General features: G+C 35.2%; 1 protein-coding gene across 2 annotated transcripts; it reads left to right on the forward strand.

The window, feature by feature from the left end:
- The first annotated feature begins 8,317 nt into the window (after positions 1-8,317).
- LOC144560675 (protein CHROMATIN REMODELING 4-like) lies at positions 8,318-17,775 on the forward strand. Of its 2 annotated transcripts, XR_013513443.1 has the most exons (8): positions 8,318-8,476; positions 8,587-8,679; positions 11,245-13,482; positions 13,578-13,717; positions 13,909-14,023; positions 14,182-14,237; positions 14,397-14,778; positions 17,288-17,775. XR_013513443.1 is itself a non-coding variant. In XM_078309924.1 (7 exons), the coding sequence occupies exons 1-7, from the start codon at positions 8,369-8,371 to the stop codon at positions 14,692-14,694; spliced, it is 3,048 nt and encodes a 1,015-aa protein (XP_078166050.1). In that variant the 5' UTR covers positions 8,318-8,368; the 3' UTR covers positions 14,695-14,948. The 2 variants fall into 2 exon arrangements, 1 of the variants encoding a protein (XP_078166050.1); XM_078309924.1 differs by lacking the exon at positions 17,288-17,775 and having other exon boundaries at positions 14,397-14,948.
- The last annotated feature ends 682 nt before the right edge of the window (positions 17,776-18,457 follow it).

Here is an 18,457-nt window from a genome sequence, read left to right on the forward strand (position 1 = left end):
AAATATCACATTTTGATTTTGTTTTTATGTGAATCAATCATTTGAAAAATCAACATCTAGAAATTATCCACATTAGTATGTTTTTACAAGCTCTTGATGACAACCAAAACAAAGTTGAAATATCATAAATTTTTACACATGCATAGATAAAATGATGTAGATCATATCCAATGGTTTTATTTTGACTTTTAATTTATAAATTTTGAGTTATTAAAGTTTTTAAAAACGGAGACATAAAAAATGAAGGCATTTGAACCCTCCCTTTTGAATATATATTGTGAAAAATTTATATTATTCACCATTATAATAATTAGATAAATATTATGAATTTTAATATTATTTTATATTATTTTAATAAATATCCGATCTGATCCGTATTCATTTGATATATCTGATATCCGTTCTGTATTAGTATCCGAAAAAAAATATAGATATGATTTTATCACGAGAAGGGATCAAGTTACAACAAGTTACAACAAGCATTTTTTACATTTTCAAAGTCCAAATCGTCGATCCAAACTGTTAGATGTGATCTCTACAATAAAATGTTCTTGGAAACCAAATTTTATATTTTTTGGAATTTTTTTACTATTTATTAAGATGGATACAAAAACTAGTCAAATTCATACCATTGAATTTTGTTTCCATCTTAATAAATAGTAAAAAAAATTCAAAAAATGTAAAATTTGATCTCCAAGCACATTTTATTGTAGATATCACATCTAATGATTTGGACTTTGAAGATATCACATTTTATTGTTGTAACTTGATCCCTCCTCTTTTATCACTATCCGTATCCGCTCCGTATTCACCCCTTCAAAAGAGCCGTTACTAATCTTCCGTCCGAATTTTTTATTAATAGAAAATAAATTATTAAAATATCGAGATTCAATACCGTTTGCATTTTTTTTTAAAAACTAAGAAGAACGGGGTAATACAACCCGTCCCTGCGGACGGACCAACTGAACCCGTCCGGTTAACAAACAATTAACCAAACTAACCAACTAAACTAAAACCAAACTAACCGAAAAAAAAAAGCCTGGACGGGGAAGTCCAACCCGTCCCACATAATTCAATAACGACAAAAACGCACCGCGCGAAAAAAGAAAAAAAAAAACAAAAAGAAAAAGAAGCTGGACGGGTTTGTCAAGCCCGTCCGAGAAATCGCAAAAAAAAAAAAAAAAAAATAAAATCGGGACGGGGTTGTCAAGCCCGTCCGAGAAAATTCTGCAAAGTTACGTTATATTATTATATTATATTATATTATTATATTATATTATATTATTATATTATATTATTATATTATATTATATTATTATATTATATTATATTATATTATTATATTATTATATTATTATATTATATTATTATATTATATTATTATATTATATTATATTATTATATTATATTATATTATATTATATTATGATTTTATATATATTATATTATTATATTAATATACTTATATATATATATTATATTATGAATAGAACTAGTTTAGTTGTGTTTAACTTCACCAAAGTGTTTGGTGAGCTTAACTCCAAAACTTATTAAATCGGTTTCAAATTACGAATCCAAACCGTTAGAACCTGCCTATCTTGCGAGTGATGCATCTACATGTGAAAATTTTAAACGTTCGAATTAATTTAGTATAAAGTCAAGCGGTAAAAAAACGTTCAAAAAATAAATGCACTAACGGTAAAGATTAATTTTAGTGCATTTATTTTTTGAATGTTTTTTTACCGCTTGACTTTATACTAAATTAATTCGAACGTTTAAAATTTTCACATGTAGATGCATCACTCGCAAGATAGGCAGGTTCTAACGGTTTGGATTCGTAATTTGAAACCGATTTAATAAGTTTTGGAGTTAAGCTCACCAAACACTTTGGTGAAGTTAAACACAACTAAACTAGTTCTATTCATAATATAATATATATATATAAGTATATTAATATAATAATATAATATATATAAAATCATAATATAATATAATATAATATAATATAATATAATAATATAATATAATATAATAATATAATATAATAATATAATATAATATAATATAATAATATAATATAATAATATAATATAATAATATAATATAATATAATATAATAATATAATATAATATAATAATATAACGTAACTTTGCAGAATTTTCTCGGACGGGCTTGACAACCCCGTCCCGATTTTTTTTTTTTTTTTTTTTTTTGCGATTTCTCGGACGGGCTTGACAAACCCGTCCAGCTTCTTTTTCTTTTTGTTTTTTTTTTTCTTTTTTCGTGCGGTGCGTTTTTGTCGTTATTGAATTATGTGGGACGGGTTGGACTTCCCCGTCCAGGCTTTTTTTTTTTTTTCCGGTTAGTTTGGTTTTAGTTTAGTTGGTTAGTTTGGTTAATTGTTTGTTAACCGGACGGGTTCAGTTGGTCCGTCCGCAGGGACGGGTTGTATTACCCCGTTCTTCTTAGTTTTAAAAAAAAAATGCAAACGGTATTGAATCTCGATATTTTAATAATTTATTTTCTATTAATAAAAAATTCGGAATCTTCCGTCCTTGCTGCATTTCAACCCGAATTTTTTATTAATAGAAAATAAATTATTAAAATATCGAGATTCAATACCGTTTGCATTTTTTTTTTAAAACTAAGAAGAACGGGGTAATACAACCCGTCCCTGCGGACGGACCAACTGAACCCGTCCGGTTAACAAACAATTAACCAACCTAACCAACTAAACTAAAACCAAACTAACCGAAAAAAAAAAAAAAACCTGGACGGGGAAGTCCAACCCATCCCACATAATTCAATAACGACAAAAACGCACCGCGCGAAAAAAAAAAAAGAAGAAAAGAACCTGGACGGGTTTGTCAAGCCCGTCCGAGAAATCGCAAAAAAAAAAAAAAAAAAAAAAAAATCGGGACGGGGTTGTCAAGCCCGTCCGAGAAAATTCTGCAAAGTTACGTTATATTATTATATTATATTATATTATATTATATTATATTATATTATTATATTATATTATATTATTATATTATATTATATTATTATATTATATTATATTATATTATATTATATTATATTATATTATATTATGATTTTATATATATTATATTATTATATTAATATACTTATATATATATATTATATTATGAATAGAACTAGTTTAGTTGTGTTTAAGTTCACCACAGTGTTTGGTGAGCTTAACTCCAAAACTTATTAAATCGGTTTCAAATTACGAATCCAAACCGTTAGAACCTGCCTATCTTGCGAGTGATGCATCTACATGTGAAAATTTTAAACGTTCGAATTAATTTAGTATAAAGTCAAGCGGTAAAAAAACGTTCAAAAAATAAATGCACTAACGGTAAAGATTAATTTTAGTGCATTTATTTTTTGAACGTTTTTTTACCGCTTGACTTTATACTAAATTAATTCGAACGTTTAAAATTTTCACATGTAGATGCATCACTCGCAAGATAGGCAGGTTCTAACGATTTGGATTCGTAATTTGAAACCGATTTAATAAGTTTTGGAGTTAAGCTCACCAAACACTTTGGTGAACTTAAACACAACTAAACTAGTTCTATTCATAATATAATATATATATATAAGTATATTAATATAATAATATAATATATATAAAATCATAATATAATATAATAATATAATATAATAATATAATATAATATAATAATATAATATAATATAATATAATATAATATAATATAATATAATAATATAATATAATATAATATAATATAATATAATATAATAATATAATGTAACTTTGCAGAATTTTCTCGGACGGGCTTGACAACCCCGTCCCGATTTTTTTTTTTTTTTTTTTTGCGATTTCTCGGACGGGCTTGACAAACCCGTCCAGCTTTTTTTTTTTTTTTTTTTCTTTTTTCGCGCGGTGCGTTTTTGTCGTTATTGAATTATGTGGGACGGGTTGGACTTCCCCGTCCAAGCTTTTTTTTTTTTTTCGGTTAGTTTGGTTAATTGTTTGTTAACCGGACGGGTTCAGTTGGTCCGTCCGCAGGGACGGGTTGTATTACCCCGTTCTTCTTAGTTTTAAAAAAAAAATGCAAACGGTATTGAATCTCGATATTTTAATAATTTATTTTCTATTAATAAAAAATTCGGGCATTTCAACTTTCCTCCGAAATGATACTAAGCATTTTTTTAATGTATGAATAAAAAAGGGATTTTTAACTATGAAAAAGAAAACACATATTAATTCAATTATATATGGAAGTACAGTGGAAAGGCATTATATTAGTAAGAATACATTTACATAAGGAAAGAGAAAAAAAAATGTTTTAGATTTCTCTAAGCAAACATATAAATTGGTCTCATATTGTTTTATAATATATAGTCGATATTATCAAAACTAAAAAAATTAGAATGTCAGAATATTTTTCTTTCTCTATTTTAGCAAAACCATTGTGAAAAAATGGCAAACAAATATGATAACATTTTTCATCCAAAGTTATGCAACAATGCAACTTGTAAAAACTGCTTTGATTGCGCAAGCAAATTTACCTTGATGTTCTTTCGAAAAAAAATTACAAATGTAAAATTTGCAGATAATTATCTGGTATTTATTTTTCAGCTTGACGAGTATTTAACTGTTTGGATATATGTTCCTCTTATGCTACAGTTTGATTTGTTTATTTATTTATTATTATTGTCTTGATCTCAGGGCTCATATTTTTTACTTCTCTCTGCAAAAAAAATAAAAAAATAAAATACTTCTCTCATTATTAAAAAATGTGCTTGATGTGTCTAAAGTGATCTAAACTCTAAAGTGTAATTAAACTGTAAAAATAATACAATGCCTTTTGTGATTACTTTGTTAATTAAAGTTCTCATGCAGCCAATTGTGTTTTTTGTTTTTTTTTTTTGTTTATGAATTCGAAATGCGGATGTCTAACCTATCAGCTTTGTTTAATTATTCATAAAGGACCATCTATTTGGATTTCAAACTCACAACTTTTCACACGGAGAGTGTTGCCTTTTGCCGCTAGATTTAAAACTAGTTTTGTGTTTATTGTTCGTTACAGAATTTTAATATTTTGAACAAAAATATTTATTTATTTCTATTTTCACTACTGGGAAAATTTGTTGATATAATTATACCATTTAATAATTTTACCTATATATATATATATATATATATTTAGAAAAAAAAACGAATAACTTATTAGATATTAAACTACTTCGCAACCATTGTCAATAAGATTATGGAACGAATATTAATTCTGAGTATGTCATTAATTCCTTTAATTTTTCGATTGAACAGTTATTTTATCTTTTTTTTGCTGCATATATTTTTTCAAAATGAAGGGTTTGTTTATGTGCCATGTGATCAAGTACTTAATTTATTTACGTTTATCATACAAACTGTGGTATTAACTTTAATCTAATATCTGATATTAACACACATTTCAAAAAAAAATAAGCCATGTGTATATTTTCTAACTTCTTGCAGCATTACATACTCTACAGTAGGATCATGTTTGGTTGTGAATAAAGTTAATTCAAATTAAATTTTTTACTTCAAACTAAGGTGGATTAAAATAATCATGTTGGGTTGAAGTTTGATTACGGTTTGGTGGAGTAAGCTCATGAATAAAGATAATTATAACATTGTGTTACTCTAACTGCAGAACCTACAAGTGGAGAAAGTTACTCCATCTAAAGGGTCATGTTTGGTTGTGGAGTAAAGTTAAACCGGATTAAATTTCTTATTCCAAGCTAAACCGGAGTAAGTTAATCATGTTTGGTGGAGTAAGCTAAACCACCTCTCTAGGTGGTGTAAGTTACTCCGATTTAGCTCAAATCTTACTCCATCTTAAACCGCCTATGTTACTCCTCGTTTGGCTCCTTAAACGTGGAGTAAGGGGTTTACTCCACAACCAAACATGGCCAAGAGGTGAAGTAACTTAATTCGGATTAACTTAAATGTTACTCCATCTTACTCCTTCAAATTTACTCTTCGTTTGACTTCTTAAAAATAGAATAGAGAGTTTACTTCACCACTTACTTCACAACCAAATATGACTTAGAGGAGAATGAAGTCATTGCAATTTCATGTTAGAAGTTAGAGCATGATATTCTAAGAATGATAAGTATCTCGACATTTAATACTAATAAAACGGTCTAAAAAAATACAATTGAGTGCCCCGGAATGTGCGTCATAGATACTAGTTTATTTCAATTTGGTATAATTTTTTTATTAGTTTTGGATAATTTTAAAAATTCACAGTAACGACGAAAAAATGTGAAAAAAAGAAAAGAGAAACAGTGGTAAAATAGTAGAGCAAATTATCAATTTCAGCAGCACAATTCAGAATTTCAAGCCAGTATTCTTATATAGGTTATTACAAATATTCACCTGATTAAAAATTGAAATAAATTAAAAAAAAACATTAATTAGAGATTACTTTTGTAAACATACTTATTTTGCATTCACAGTTTCACACTGACTGAATATTTCGTTTCCATCTTTTTCTCCAGTCCAAATTCCACATCCATTCTTCAGTTCAGCCAGGGTAGGTCCCACCTGTCAGCTTCACTCGCCACTCTTGAGCACTGACAGTCTTGGCCCCGCTCGTCAGCGTCTCTTTACCTTCTACGACAACCTGCAGCGTTGTGGCTGTTCTTTTACTGACATGAATGGTCCCATCTGTCATAGACTCTTTCACATTGTTAACCACCTGTGCACTACTGATCTCCTTGGCCCAGAGCTATTTCTCCTCTCTTCGTTTCTGCTAGTCAAAAATCAAGGTTTTAAACTTTAAACGGCCATCTTCGCGCCTCACAAATCTCTTGATTACCTGAGGCCGAGGGAAAAGAGATGGCGACTGGCGCGCTCCTTTTTCTCCCTTCTCCCGCCATCACCTCTTATCACGCAATGTACAATGTAACCCCCGAGAGAAAAAGAGGAAGTTACTTAAATTCACACTCGCTAGTGTACAATGTACCTCTGAAGCGGGATTCCACGTGTCCTTCCCTTTTGGGTTGCCAGCTCATGTGGGCCCCACCTCCCTTTGCGTTACGCACAGAGGGGTGGGGTCCAGTTCACGCTCAGTGACGTGGCAGTGTGCTACAAGTGATATACACCGCCCCCATCTCTACCTTGCCCCACATCGCCGTAATCTCTACCTTAGCATCTTTTGGCTTGGCATTGAGCTCTCTAGCCCTATTTTCCCCCTTGCCAGTTTCTCGTGCTGGTCGACCTTCAATCCGGTCTCTAGGTTGGCTCAGGAGGTGAGAAATCGAAGAAGGAAGAGGGTTGTGGATCTGATTTGAAAGATTTGGGTTTAAGGTTTTCAGGTAGGTGTATTTGTGGATTTTATTTTCTTCCAGGTTAATCTATTTTTTGTGTAAATTTCTTATTCCTATTAGTGAATAGTTCTCGATTGAGGTGAAGTTATGAACTTTGGTTCTGGCCGGCCTTGTTGATATGGTTGTGTTGGCCTAGGTTAGGGATAAAAAAGGGTTATCAAGCTAAAGCCTCCTATTGATCTTGATTCTCTGTAATTGTGCTGGAATTGGAGTCATCGAATTTCAGATAGTCAAAAGGGTTTAAACAGTTTCATGTATGTCGTACCGGTAGTATGTACAAAACTTCTACCGTAGATTCCACCAGAACATCATATTAGGGCTCACCAAAATCTGTAATAGATCAGACATAATGCGTGAATTAAAGGCCATCATAGAAATCACTGTATGTACCTATTAGTAATAACAAATGTGGTATGCATATAGGACATAAGAGCACAAACCACTGTATCTATTAGTTTTTATGTGAATTACAAAACTAAAGGTAGTTTTGCTGAACTGACAAGTTGTTGCTCTTTTAATTAATTTTTAATTTTTCCAGTTTGAAGATCCAGAAATCAGTGAGGAGAGGAAGAGAAAGAGAAAGGAAGCAGCACCGGTACCAGAATCGGTACACTCAAATCACTCGATGAGCAGACATTCTTCCAACGAAACTCTAGAGAGAAATTTAGATGAGTCTCCATTCCTTGCTCGGGTAACAGGGGATGATGGGGTAAGTTATTTAATCTACTGCCATGGTACTGGACAAGTCCAGTGCAAAATATGATACGAAATTTGTTACTGATAAGTACATGGGTGAGTGTTTCACTGTATAGCCTAAAAAAACCACTACTTGTGGAACTTATTATTTAGTTTGAACAATAGAAGGAAAAGCCACTTAATATTTACTTGGCAAAGACAACCTCTGAGAAAATTCCCTATTGAGTTATAGCATTCATTTGGAAAATTAATTAGAAATATTTTGGATGGGTGCACCCTTTTAATTTTCTTCTTTTTGCATATATATGATCTTTTTGTATGCAGCATTACTATGAATGCGAGGAGTGTAATTTTGGGGGTCAGTTGCTATGTTGTGACAGCTGTCCCCGCACCTATCACCTGAAGTGTCTAAATCCACCGCTCAAGGTGACAATTCGAACTTTTAAAATTTTCTAATATTTCTGTTCTGTATCTTTTTTTGGTACTTCTGCTTGAATCTAATATGACTTGCATTTGGAATTTTTTTTTCAATGAAGAGGGTCCCCGAGGGAAAATGGCACTGCCTGATATGTGCTAACGAGCAAGGTTTGTTGTTGGGGCATGAAGTACCATTGGATGGTGCACTTAAGGTACATCTTCTTCCTTCTCATTTTTTTAATTCTTCACCTTCTGTCGAATTGTGTTTCAATATTTGCTGTGTATCTTTGTAAGTTTGGTCGAGAAGTAGGTATGTACTTATTTTTATTGGTTGAATTTAGCCGTCAGAAATTCTAACTTTTGATAGAGATATTATATAGGAGATATTAGTGGGTGTAAATTGTAGGAGTTAATTAGAAATATAAGAGGGGTAGGTTGTAGATGATTAGTGGAGATGTTTAGGATTAATACAATAATCAAGCCTATAAATAAACTCTACCTAATTGTAAGACAAACACAAGATTAACGTCTACTCTAGTCTAACCCTTTCTATTCTACTATACACTAGAATAAACTTCTCTATTCCAGATCTACATCCTTCTTATTCCCTTCAATTTGTTATGAACTATGAAAATAATTTGATTGAGTAATTTTGGATTTAATTGAGGGAATTGTTAGAAACTGATAACGGCGAGATTGGGAATAAAATGCAAGTAAAATTTATTTTTAGAGTTCATGGGATACAAGATAAAAAATAAAGGGTAAATTAGAGCCCCCTTTTATATGCTCTTTTACAGACTTAAGAAATGACCAAAATGCAGAAAGAAAATTACAAAAAAAATCTACTATTTTCTACGGTACATCTGAGTTACTATTTCAACGGCCAGATTCTTCTTTTCTCCTCTCCAGTACTTCTTGCTGCTATCTCCTTTTCACATCTAGCCTTTCGTCTCCAGTTCCACTCCAACGGAGGGGATGCATCTAATGCGCGTGTGGTCCCCAGTGTGATAACTAACCTCACTGTTCTCATAAGAAAAGAGGTTTCTGACTTGGTGGGTCTCTTTACCATGTGTCTCCATGCTCACTTCTTTCTTCTCAATAATCAATCTGTTCATTTCATTCTCTCAGCCCATTTGTCTGATCCCTCCATAGGCCCATAAAACCCATCCTGCTTCTCACTCGCGCCGTCCTTTCTTTTAAACTTCCCTCGAACGGCCTTCCCAAAAATCAGATTCGGTCATTGCTAATACAATTCTTCTCAAAACCTAAAATAAATCACCTTATTTTTCTATTTCTACACGTCTACCCTTTTTATTCTCGATCAAGAAAACCAGATCAGTGCACACCAGCAGAACCAGTTCTCAGCACCAGCGATCAGACATCAGGTTTCCAGATCAGCCATCAACCCCGCACTGGCACCACCGTGCCACACCAAGCACCTGACCAGATCTAGAGAAGACATTTTTGCACCGTCTCCCTTGCTGCGCACTCTCTCTGCTCGGATCCGTACATCTCTGGCGTCGTCTTCTCCTTTTTTGATGCATAGCATGGCTGACCTTGTCCAGGATCATCGTCGGTGACATACCCAAACTGAGAGAAAGATTCAAACCAGATTTTCAGATTGGGATCAAGGCAACATCTCGACCTTCAATCTCTTCTTGCCTCACCACACCGACTCTGGTCACTATGCCACCTCCACACCTTGTTTCCTGATTAAGCCTCTGGCGCTAGTAACAGCACCACTCGATCTGACCTTAAGTCAAGCAAGCCTCTCCTAGTGCGCATCAATGCATCAGGTGTGCAGGACGGTGCTCTGTCAGAGCCCTCATGGAGTGTTTTATCTTCAAACTGCAATCACGACTGGCACCACATCGATTCAATCCAAAGGCTGCTGTGCTTGCTTATGATGTGGGGACATTTTCATGAAGTACTGGAGAGTTCAGTTGTTGCTAGCAATGTAAAGAGTTATGCTGGAGGGAAGAACATACTTCCTTGGGAGCGTCTTCAACTGGGTCTGCTTCAACTTTCTTTTTCCTTCGGCGCTACATGTTTTGTTTCTGGCCTGGTCCAATACTCGAGCTGAAAAACACCTTGACCTTTTAGTTCTTCCTGGAAAATCTCCAACAAACAAACACCTACATTTTCATGTCTATCTCTTGCATCGAACTCTCTCACACCTACCTATAGTTCAAGAAAATCCTCCCAAATTCTCAAATCAAATTGCCTTTTAGCAAATGCCAGGCTCCTTTCTCTTCCCTTCTTTTCTATCTACAAAATGCTTCATCTCAAAAATTGAGACAAGAGAGCCAAAAGCCTCCTGAAACTATGTATTTCTTAAAAAAATCACGAGCTTTTCAATTTTTCTTTTCCTTTATTCCATTTTCTTTTTTCTAGAGGACTCAAACGAGCCTCTCAAGTACATAGAAGCATTCTTGAGCCACTCGTCCTTCTCTTTATATCTTCTTTCTACCTTCAAGGAGACCCAAACATACAACTTGACGATTCATTTTTGCAAGAGCAGTGACATTGAAATATTGGCAACATCGACTATCTTTCTTTGGCATTTCAAGCTCACAGTGTAAATTGTATGAGTTAATTAGAAATGTAATGCTGATAGGTAGAAGATAATTAGTGGAGATGTTAGGATTATACCATAATCAAGCCTATAAATAGGCTCTATGTAATTGTAAACAAAATACACAAGATTAATACAAACTCTCTCTTTCATAAAACCTTAAACTTGGACCACCTTTACATAGTTCATATTATTTTCCCAGGTTGACCGCGTCCTAGGATGCCGGCTGAAATGTGATGACACCACCTCTGAACAGTCTTGCAAAGCTAAGGGCAAAAAACCCATAGAAGATACCAAAAAGGATACGTATGAGTTTCTCATCAAATGGGTTGGCAAATCAAATATCCACAACACATGGGTGCCAGAGTCCCAGCTTAAAATTATTGCAAGAAGAAAACTGGAGAACTACCGAGCAAAGAATGGTTATGCTCTGATCAACATTTGCAAGGAACAATCATCTCAGCCGCATCGCATTCTCTCGCTTCAGGCTGCCTCAGAAGGTCAAGAGGAAGTGCTGGTAAAGTGGTGTGGCCAGACCTATGATGAGTGCACATGGGAAAGTGTAAACGAACCAGTTATAAAGGACTCATCCCACTTGATTGATCAATTCAAAACTTTTGAGTCTGAAGCAATAGAGAAGGATGCAGGAAGGGGTTCTAGAAGAGAAACAGGGGATGGTCAAGAGCTTAATCTGTTACTTGAGCAACCAGCAGAGCTGAAAGGAGGCAAACTGTTCCCACACCAGTTAGAGGCCTTAAACTGGTTGAGGAAATGCTGGTACCGATCAACAAATGTAATTTTGGCAGATGAGATGGGTCTTGGAAAAACTGTCTCCGCGACTGCCTTTCTCTCTTCACTATACTATGAATTTAAGGTCAAGCTTCCTTCCTTGATTTTGGTTCCTCTTTCGACCTTGCCAAACTGGTTAGCTGAGTTCTTGTTGTGGGCTTCGCATCTGAATGTGGTGGAGTACCATGGTGGAGCGAAGGCGAGGGCTATAATTAGGCAGTACGAATGGCATGCTACTGCTTCATCCAAGCCCACTAATTCATACAAATTTAACGTCCTCCTGACCACATACGAGATGGTTCTTGCTGATGCTTCTTACCTTCGCAATGTCCCCTGGGAGGTGCTAATAGTAGATGAAGGGCACCGACTAAAAAATTCCAGTAGCAAATTATTCAGGCTGTTGAACACATTCTCGTTTCAACATAGGGTTTTGCTGACAGGCACACCCCTCCAAAACAACATAGGGGAGATGTATAACCTATTAAATTTCTTGCAGCCAACCTCTTTTCCTTCTCTCTCGGCATTTGAAGAGAAGTTTAATGACCTTTCCACTGCTGAGAAGGTGGATGAGTTAAAGAAGCTTGTGGCCCCACACATGCTACGCCGACTTAAAAAGGATGCAATGCAAAACATTCCACCAAAGACTGAGAGGGTGGTGCCAGTAGAACTTTCGTCGATTCAGGCCGAGTATTATCGTGCATTGCTGACCAAGAACTACCAAGTTCTGCGCAACATAGGGAGGGGAGCTGGCGGCTCGGGTGGGGCCCAACAGCAATCGCTGCTTAACATTGTAATGCAATTAAGAAAAGTTTGCAACCACCCATATCTGATTGCTGGCACAGAGCCCAAGTCTGGCACACCAGAGTTTTTGCATGAGATGAGAATTAAAGCTTCAGCCAAGCTGACACTTCTCCACATGATGCTTAAGATTTTGCGGAAGGCTGGGCATCGAGTCCTGATCTTTTCTCAAATGACAAAGCTGATGGATATTTTGGAGGATTATTTGTTGGATGAGTTTGGTTCCGAAACCTATGAGCGGGTTGATGGATCTGTTTCTGTGGCTGAGAGGCAAACAGCCATTGCACGTTTCAACAAGGATAAAACCCGGTTTGTGTTTCTGCTATCTACACGTTCATGTGGTCTTGGGATAAACCTAGCAACGGCTGACACAGTGATAATATATGACTCAGATTTCAACCCACATGCTGATATACAGGCGATGAATCGGGCCCATCGGATTGGTCAGGCAAATCAACTCCTTGTGTACCGCCTCGTGGTCCGTGCTAGTGTTGAGGAACGGATCCTCCAGCTTTCCAAGAAAAAACTCATGCTGGACCAGCTTTTTGTGAACAAGTCAGGTTCGCAAAAGGAGGTCGAGGATATCCTCAGGTGGGGGACTGAAGAGCTGTTTAGGGAGACTGAGGGGTCCCCTAGTGATAATAATGGGGAAGGGGTTACCGAGCATCGGCATAAGAGGAGAGTTGGCAGATTAGGTGACGTGTATGAAGACAGGTGTGCTGGGTTGGGCAATACCAAATTGGTTTGGGATGATAATACAATTGCCAAGTTGCTCAACCGCTCAGATGTCCAGTCAGGTATGCAGGAGAGCACTGATGTTGATATGGAGAGTGACATGCTTGGAAGTGTGAAGGTCCGTCTTTGCTATTCTGATTTTACATGACTTTTTGATTGGCTTAGAGTCTATCTCTTCTGCTATTTATTTGCTTTTTGACGCCCTTTAATCAGGCAATGGATTGGAGTGAAGAAACAAATGAAGAGCCTACTACAGCTAATTCTACAGCAGACACTGCTGGTGAGGGTTCAAAGGACAAAAACATTACTGAATGTGAAGAAGAAAACGAATGGGACAAGCTCTTACGTGTCAGGTATGTCTAATTACTCTAATACTTCTAATTCTTTGATACTTTGGGATTATTTCATCTTTCAGTTGATGTACATATATGTGGTATGTTACTAGCTTTCAGTTGCCAATACTCTGTTAAACATGATCTTGATTTTGGTTACATGAACCTCCATCATGACATTGATGGACTCTTTGTTTAACTTGTGCTTGTAGTTGGGAAAAATCTCAAATTGACGAGGAAGCGTCACTAGGCCGAGGTAAGAGACAGAGAAAGGCAGTTTCTTACGGAGAAACATTTTCTTCCATTTTTGCTGAAGCTCTGAGCGAGGTAATCACCTTAACTTATAACACTAGTCCAGCAAAAGTGTAACCGAAAGGCATGTTTTTTTCAGCAGCAGTAGCAGGAAGCCTATATAATACGGTGTTACTTCATTCTTTGATTATTGTTTTTTCTTTGTTCTCTATGGCACTTTTATAATACTGCAGAGCAGTGAAGAGGAGCGTGAGTACAGTGCTGCTGGGCGAGCAAGAAAGGAAAAATAGTAAGTTCAACCCATTAATTCATGTCCAAACTACTAGAATTAACCAATAATTTCCCATGTTGGACACGTCTCGTGAATTGTTTATAAGAACTTATTTCTTCTATATATTCATATAATTGGAATATTTTAACCTTTTAATTTTGTATATATAAAAAACAGTGCAAAGCGTCGTGCCCGACAAAAGGAAAGGGTAGCTCTAAGTCAAAGGTATATGGTTGTTCCTGCTCCCACTCCTCCCAGTGTTGAGGAACCACAAGCAGGAGAAATGGCTATTGCACCACCTTTGCCAAAACCTATACCATCAACTGCCCCAAATGCACCTCAAGAAAAGAGTACCAGTACCCTAAGGGAGCCAAGGCCACATAGAAGAGAGGTTTTACCGCAGCCAGCTTTTGGTTTGGGTCTGGATCGACCAGTTGACCCTGAAATCCATCTCAGAACTGGGAAAGAGAGATGAGATCTGCCTGGTAGTGTTTCTGGTGATATGTTTCAGGCTCACTTGAGCAACTTTGCGCCACATAGCAGCTTTCCATTCGTTGCGGTAAACTTTCATTAGTCCTTTTCTATATTTATTAAATTTTTGTTTATTTCAGATTTATATTGTATTTTTTTTTCCTGATGGAATGGAGAAGGCTCAATTTTGTACTTCAAAACCATGTAAGAAGAGAACCATATCACTTAATTTTGATCACAATGCGTTACCACCTAGGCAATGGGCCATTGGTTATACTTTCTGTTTTGGTCAATTATTTTGTTGTAGTTGTGAGATGTAAACTCAGTGTGACTGTTGATTTTTTTTTTTTTTAAGGTTTGTTGTTTATCCGCCCACTAACGATTGTATAGATAAAATAAAAGTATTTACAACCCATGCAAAAATAGTACATTACATGACCCATTCTCATAACACGAAAGTCCAAACTCTCTTATTCCATTCTACGCTATAATAAGCATTTCTATCCCAGATCTACATCCTTCCTATCCTCTTCAGTTCTTCTCTATATCCAGAATAAAGCCCTTATTACATTATTCCTCCAGATCTACTTAATTCTCCTCTCATTCCCTTCAATTCCTCTCAAAACCTTAAATAAATCACCCTGTTCTCCTATTCTTATCTATCCTCCTATGTGCTCTGTTCTCAGCACACACAGCAAACAGATCAAAGGACGATCTTATCTCAACTCTTTGTGCCGAGTGCCAATTCTATATATTGTCTTAGCATGCTCTAAATTCTTCTTGAACTCCAATGATGGCAATTTGCATATGAAATTTACTCCAATCAATTATGGAAAATCTATTGAAATTTATCATAATGTAGAGGTGACAAACATAAACAAGCTGCGTGTACATGTTGAGTCGTGTTGATGTCATTTAAGGATACTAGAAATCACTACGTTAGTGAATGCCTTCATTTGGAGGTGGCAAACAGCTGATTGAGTTGGCTCTCTGTGTGAGAGATGCTACGAGTAATCTTAGTTTCAAATTTCGTTCAGGAATTGATTTCTTGGTTTCAGTTCATTTGAATAAGTTCGACAATTTCCTTTTGACTCACATCAAATAATTCTGGTATTGAATTGTTGGACTTAGTTTATCGTGATTTTTTTTAATATCTTAATACTAGTTTCAGATGTGTCTCGTGTTAATCCAATAAATTTTCCTATTCACGTATAAAATTAAGCGGCTCATTGGTTCTTGCATATATGATCTAGATGAATGATGACCTGTTCTGGTTGCATTTATCATTGGGTGTATGGATATTTGAAACAGAAGCTAAATAAGTGCACCATTCGAATGTATTACTCCTATCAGACAAATCCCTAGAAATGCGAGATATTACGCCATTTCTGAGTCTTATTCCAATATCATATCAGAAAGTTCCATAAAATGCCCGAGCATCTGTTCAATTTCCAGCTGATGTTGTTGTTGAAGCATATTATTTTCGCAAACCTTTTTTGCGGTACTGTTCACAATATGGAAATAACTTCTAATATTTTCCTTACACTAGTTATATGCACTCTGATTGGTATCTAAAGTATGACCGCTGACAAGTCTTACTGTGTACTAGTTGATGAAACTTTCTTTTTTTATCATTGCATTAATTAATTTCTGTAAGGCAGTATTTTATTGTTCTTATTGTATTAGATATCCTTCTTGATCAATAACACACTTCATAATGTTGTGTGTTTACTTAATTTTTTCAGTTGTGATATTGTCTAGTGCCTTTGAATTGCGTCTTCTTTTGGTTTGGGTCATTATGGGTCCAGGGTACTTAGAATTATGTATTGTGGTTTTTACTTAATTTATTCTGTTGTGATTATTTAGGTTGGCTTGGGACTAAAGGCTCGGTTGTTGTTGTTGTTGTTGTTGATTATTTAGGTTGGGTAATTTGACATTCAGCCACCTTATGCTCATTAGGTCAAGATCGAGCTAGGATGTTGTGTTGGCGTGTGGTTTGTCCTTGTTATGCGTCTTATGCCAGCTTTACTAAAATGATATATCCAATTTTTTTTTGTAGTTATAAAGATCATTGTATTCGAATATATTTTGTTAGGTTACAATTACCTATGTCCTTGTGAATTATGTAAATACAAAGGCACAAATATGACTCAATTTTAAGATACTTATTGAGAATAGAATGCACAAACAAAGATGATTTTATACTCCTTATCAATTATCGCAAAATTTTGGCCAGTTTGATTCTCATAGGTATTTAGTACAATTAGTGCTCTTTTTTCTCTTGCTTTAGTTGATAAGTTGACAAAGTTCAATTCCATTTCAGCTATAGTAATGTTGTGACCAGCTTGTAGGGCAATCTGTAGTTCACTCCCACCTCAAAAAGATACATTAATGTCTGCATGATTTACATTGCATTTTCTTAGTGGGCTTGCTATTGGGCGGGCGTGCCCCTTGGTGATGATAATATGGTACAATCAATGATTGTGAATGTAGTAGGGGCATTTTACGAAGTGTAACTCACTATTATGTTGAAAAACAAAAGATTTTTAATATTTAGTATCAATATTGATATGTATTATCTTTTTGCATATTTTCAGGAACCTTTCCCTCCTGCAGGTCCCTCCATAACTAGTAGCAGCAGTGATGGTGCTAGTTCGTTGAAATCAAACAATCTTCCACATTGGATGCAAGATTTAGTTAGTGTGCCACCACCACTGTCACCTCTTCCTCCTGTACCTACAGGCCCAATGTTACCTCCAGCTACATTATCTCTATCCTTGGGCCTCAGATCTTCGACATTGGGGGAAGGTCCAAGCAGCAGCAGTGGTGCTGGTTCATCCAAAATGAACAAGCTTCCACATTGGCTGCAAGATGTACCCAATGTGCCCCCACGACTTCCTCGTTCTGTACCTACAAGCTCCACGCTGCCTCCAGCCGCGTCAGCTCTGTCCTTAGGTCTGGAGCCAGAAAAGGAAGCGCCAGAGAAGGCTAAGGATGGAAGGGGTAACTTTGATGTGATTTATATAGAGTCAAGTTCAGAGGAAGAGCTAGACTAGTTTCAATAATTAAATTGAAGATCATTTAATTTTTTTTTACCCTATTTTTGTTTTTTTGAGCTAATGGTTACTGCTAAAGACTAAAGAGAAGTATAACTTACCATGGTAACGAAGTATTGAAGTTATTTCAAGGGTTTTCTTGGCCTTTAAGGAAAGGAAATGTCTTGGTATTGTACAGTAGTATATGTCTAGTTCTATATGTAAGTTCAGTATGCAAACTTCCTTACCAATTGTCAATTTATACTTCTATGTTAAATAAAGATATATATTTGATGTGGTTTAGATGTAATGTAACTCTTAAAACAATATAATTTTTTTGTTTGCCTCTATTGGATTATTGCGTGGCTAACGCATATATTGTACCATTGTAGATGTCTTCAATGATGTTTCACAAAAAAATATTTATTAGTGTCTAAATTTTCTAATTGCAAACTAGTTTCCTATAGAAATTGTTTTATGTTTAAAATTAACACATCCTTCAAAAATTACCCTAGTTAAGATGTACTGTGTGTCAATGCACACAACAGGTCATGAAAACATTTAGGACGAATGAAATTTCATACATTAATGATAGTAATTGGTGAATAGTTACCATTTTTTGTGACACAAAATAAGGCATGTTTTCATTAAAACGAGGTGTAGCAAAAGCTTCTGAGAAAGAAATTTGTCACAAAGACACGGTTGTGTCATTTAAATTAGCATAATTAGTTT

Source organism: Carex rostrata, chromosome 10 (assembly GCF_964058835.1).
Source record: "Carex rostrata chromosome 10, lpCarRost1.2, whole genome shotgun sequence".
Taxonomy (NCBI): domain Eukaryota; kingdom Viridiplantae; phylum Streptophyta; class Magnoliopsida; order Poales; family Cyperaceae; genus Carex; species Carex rostrata.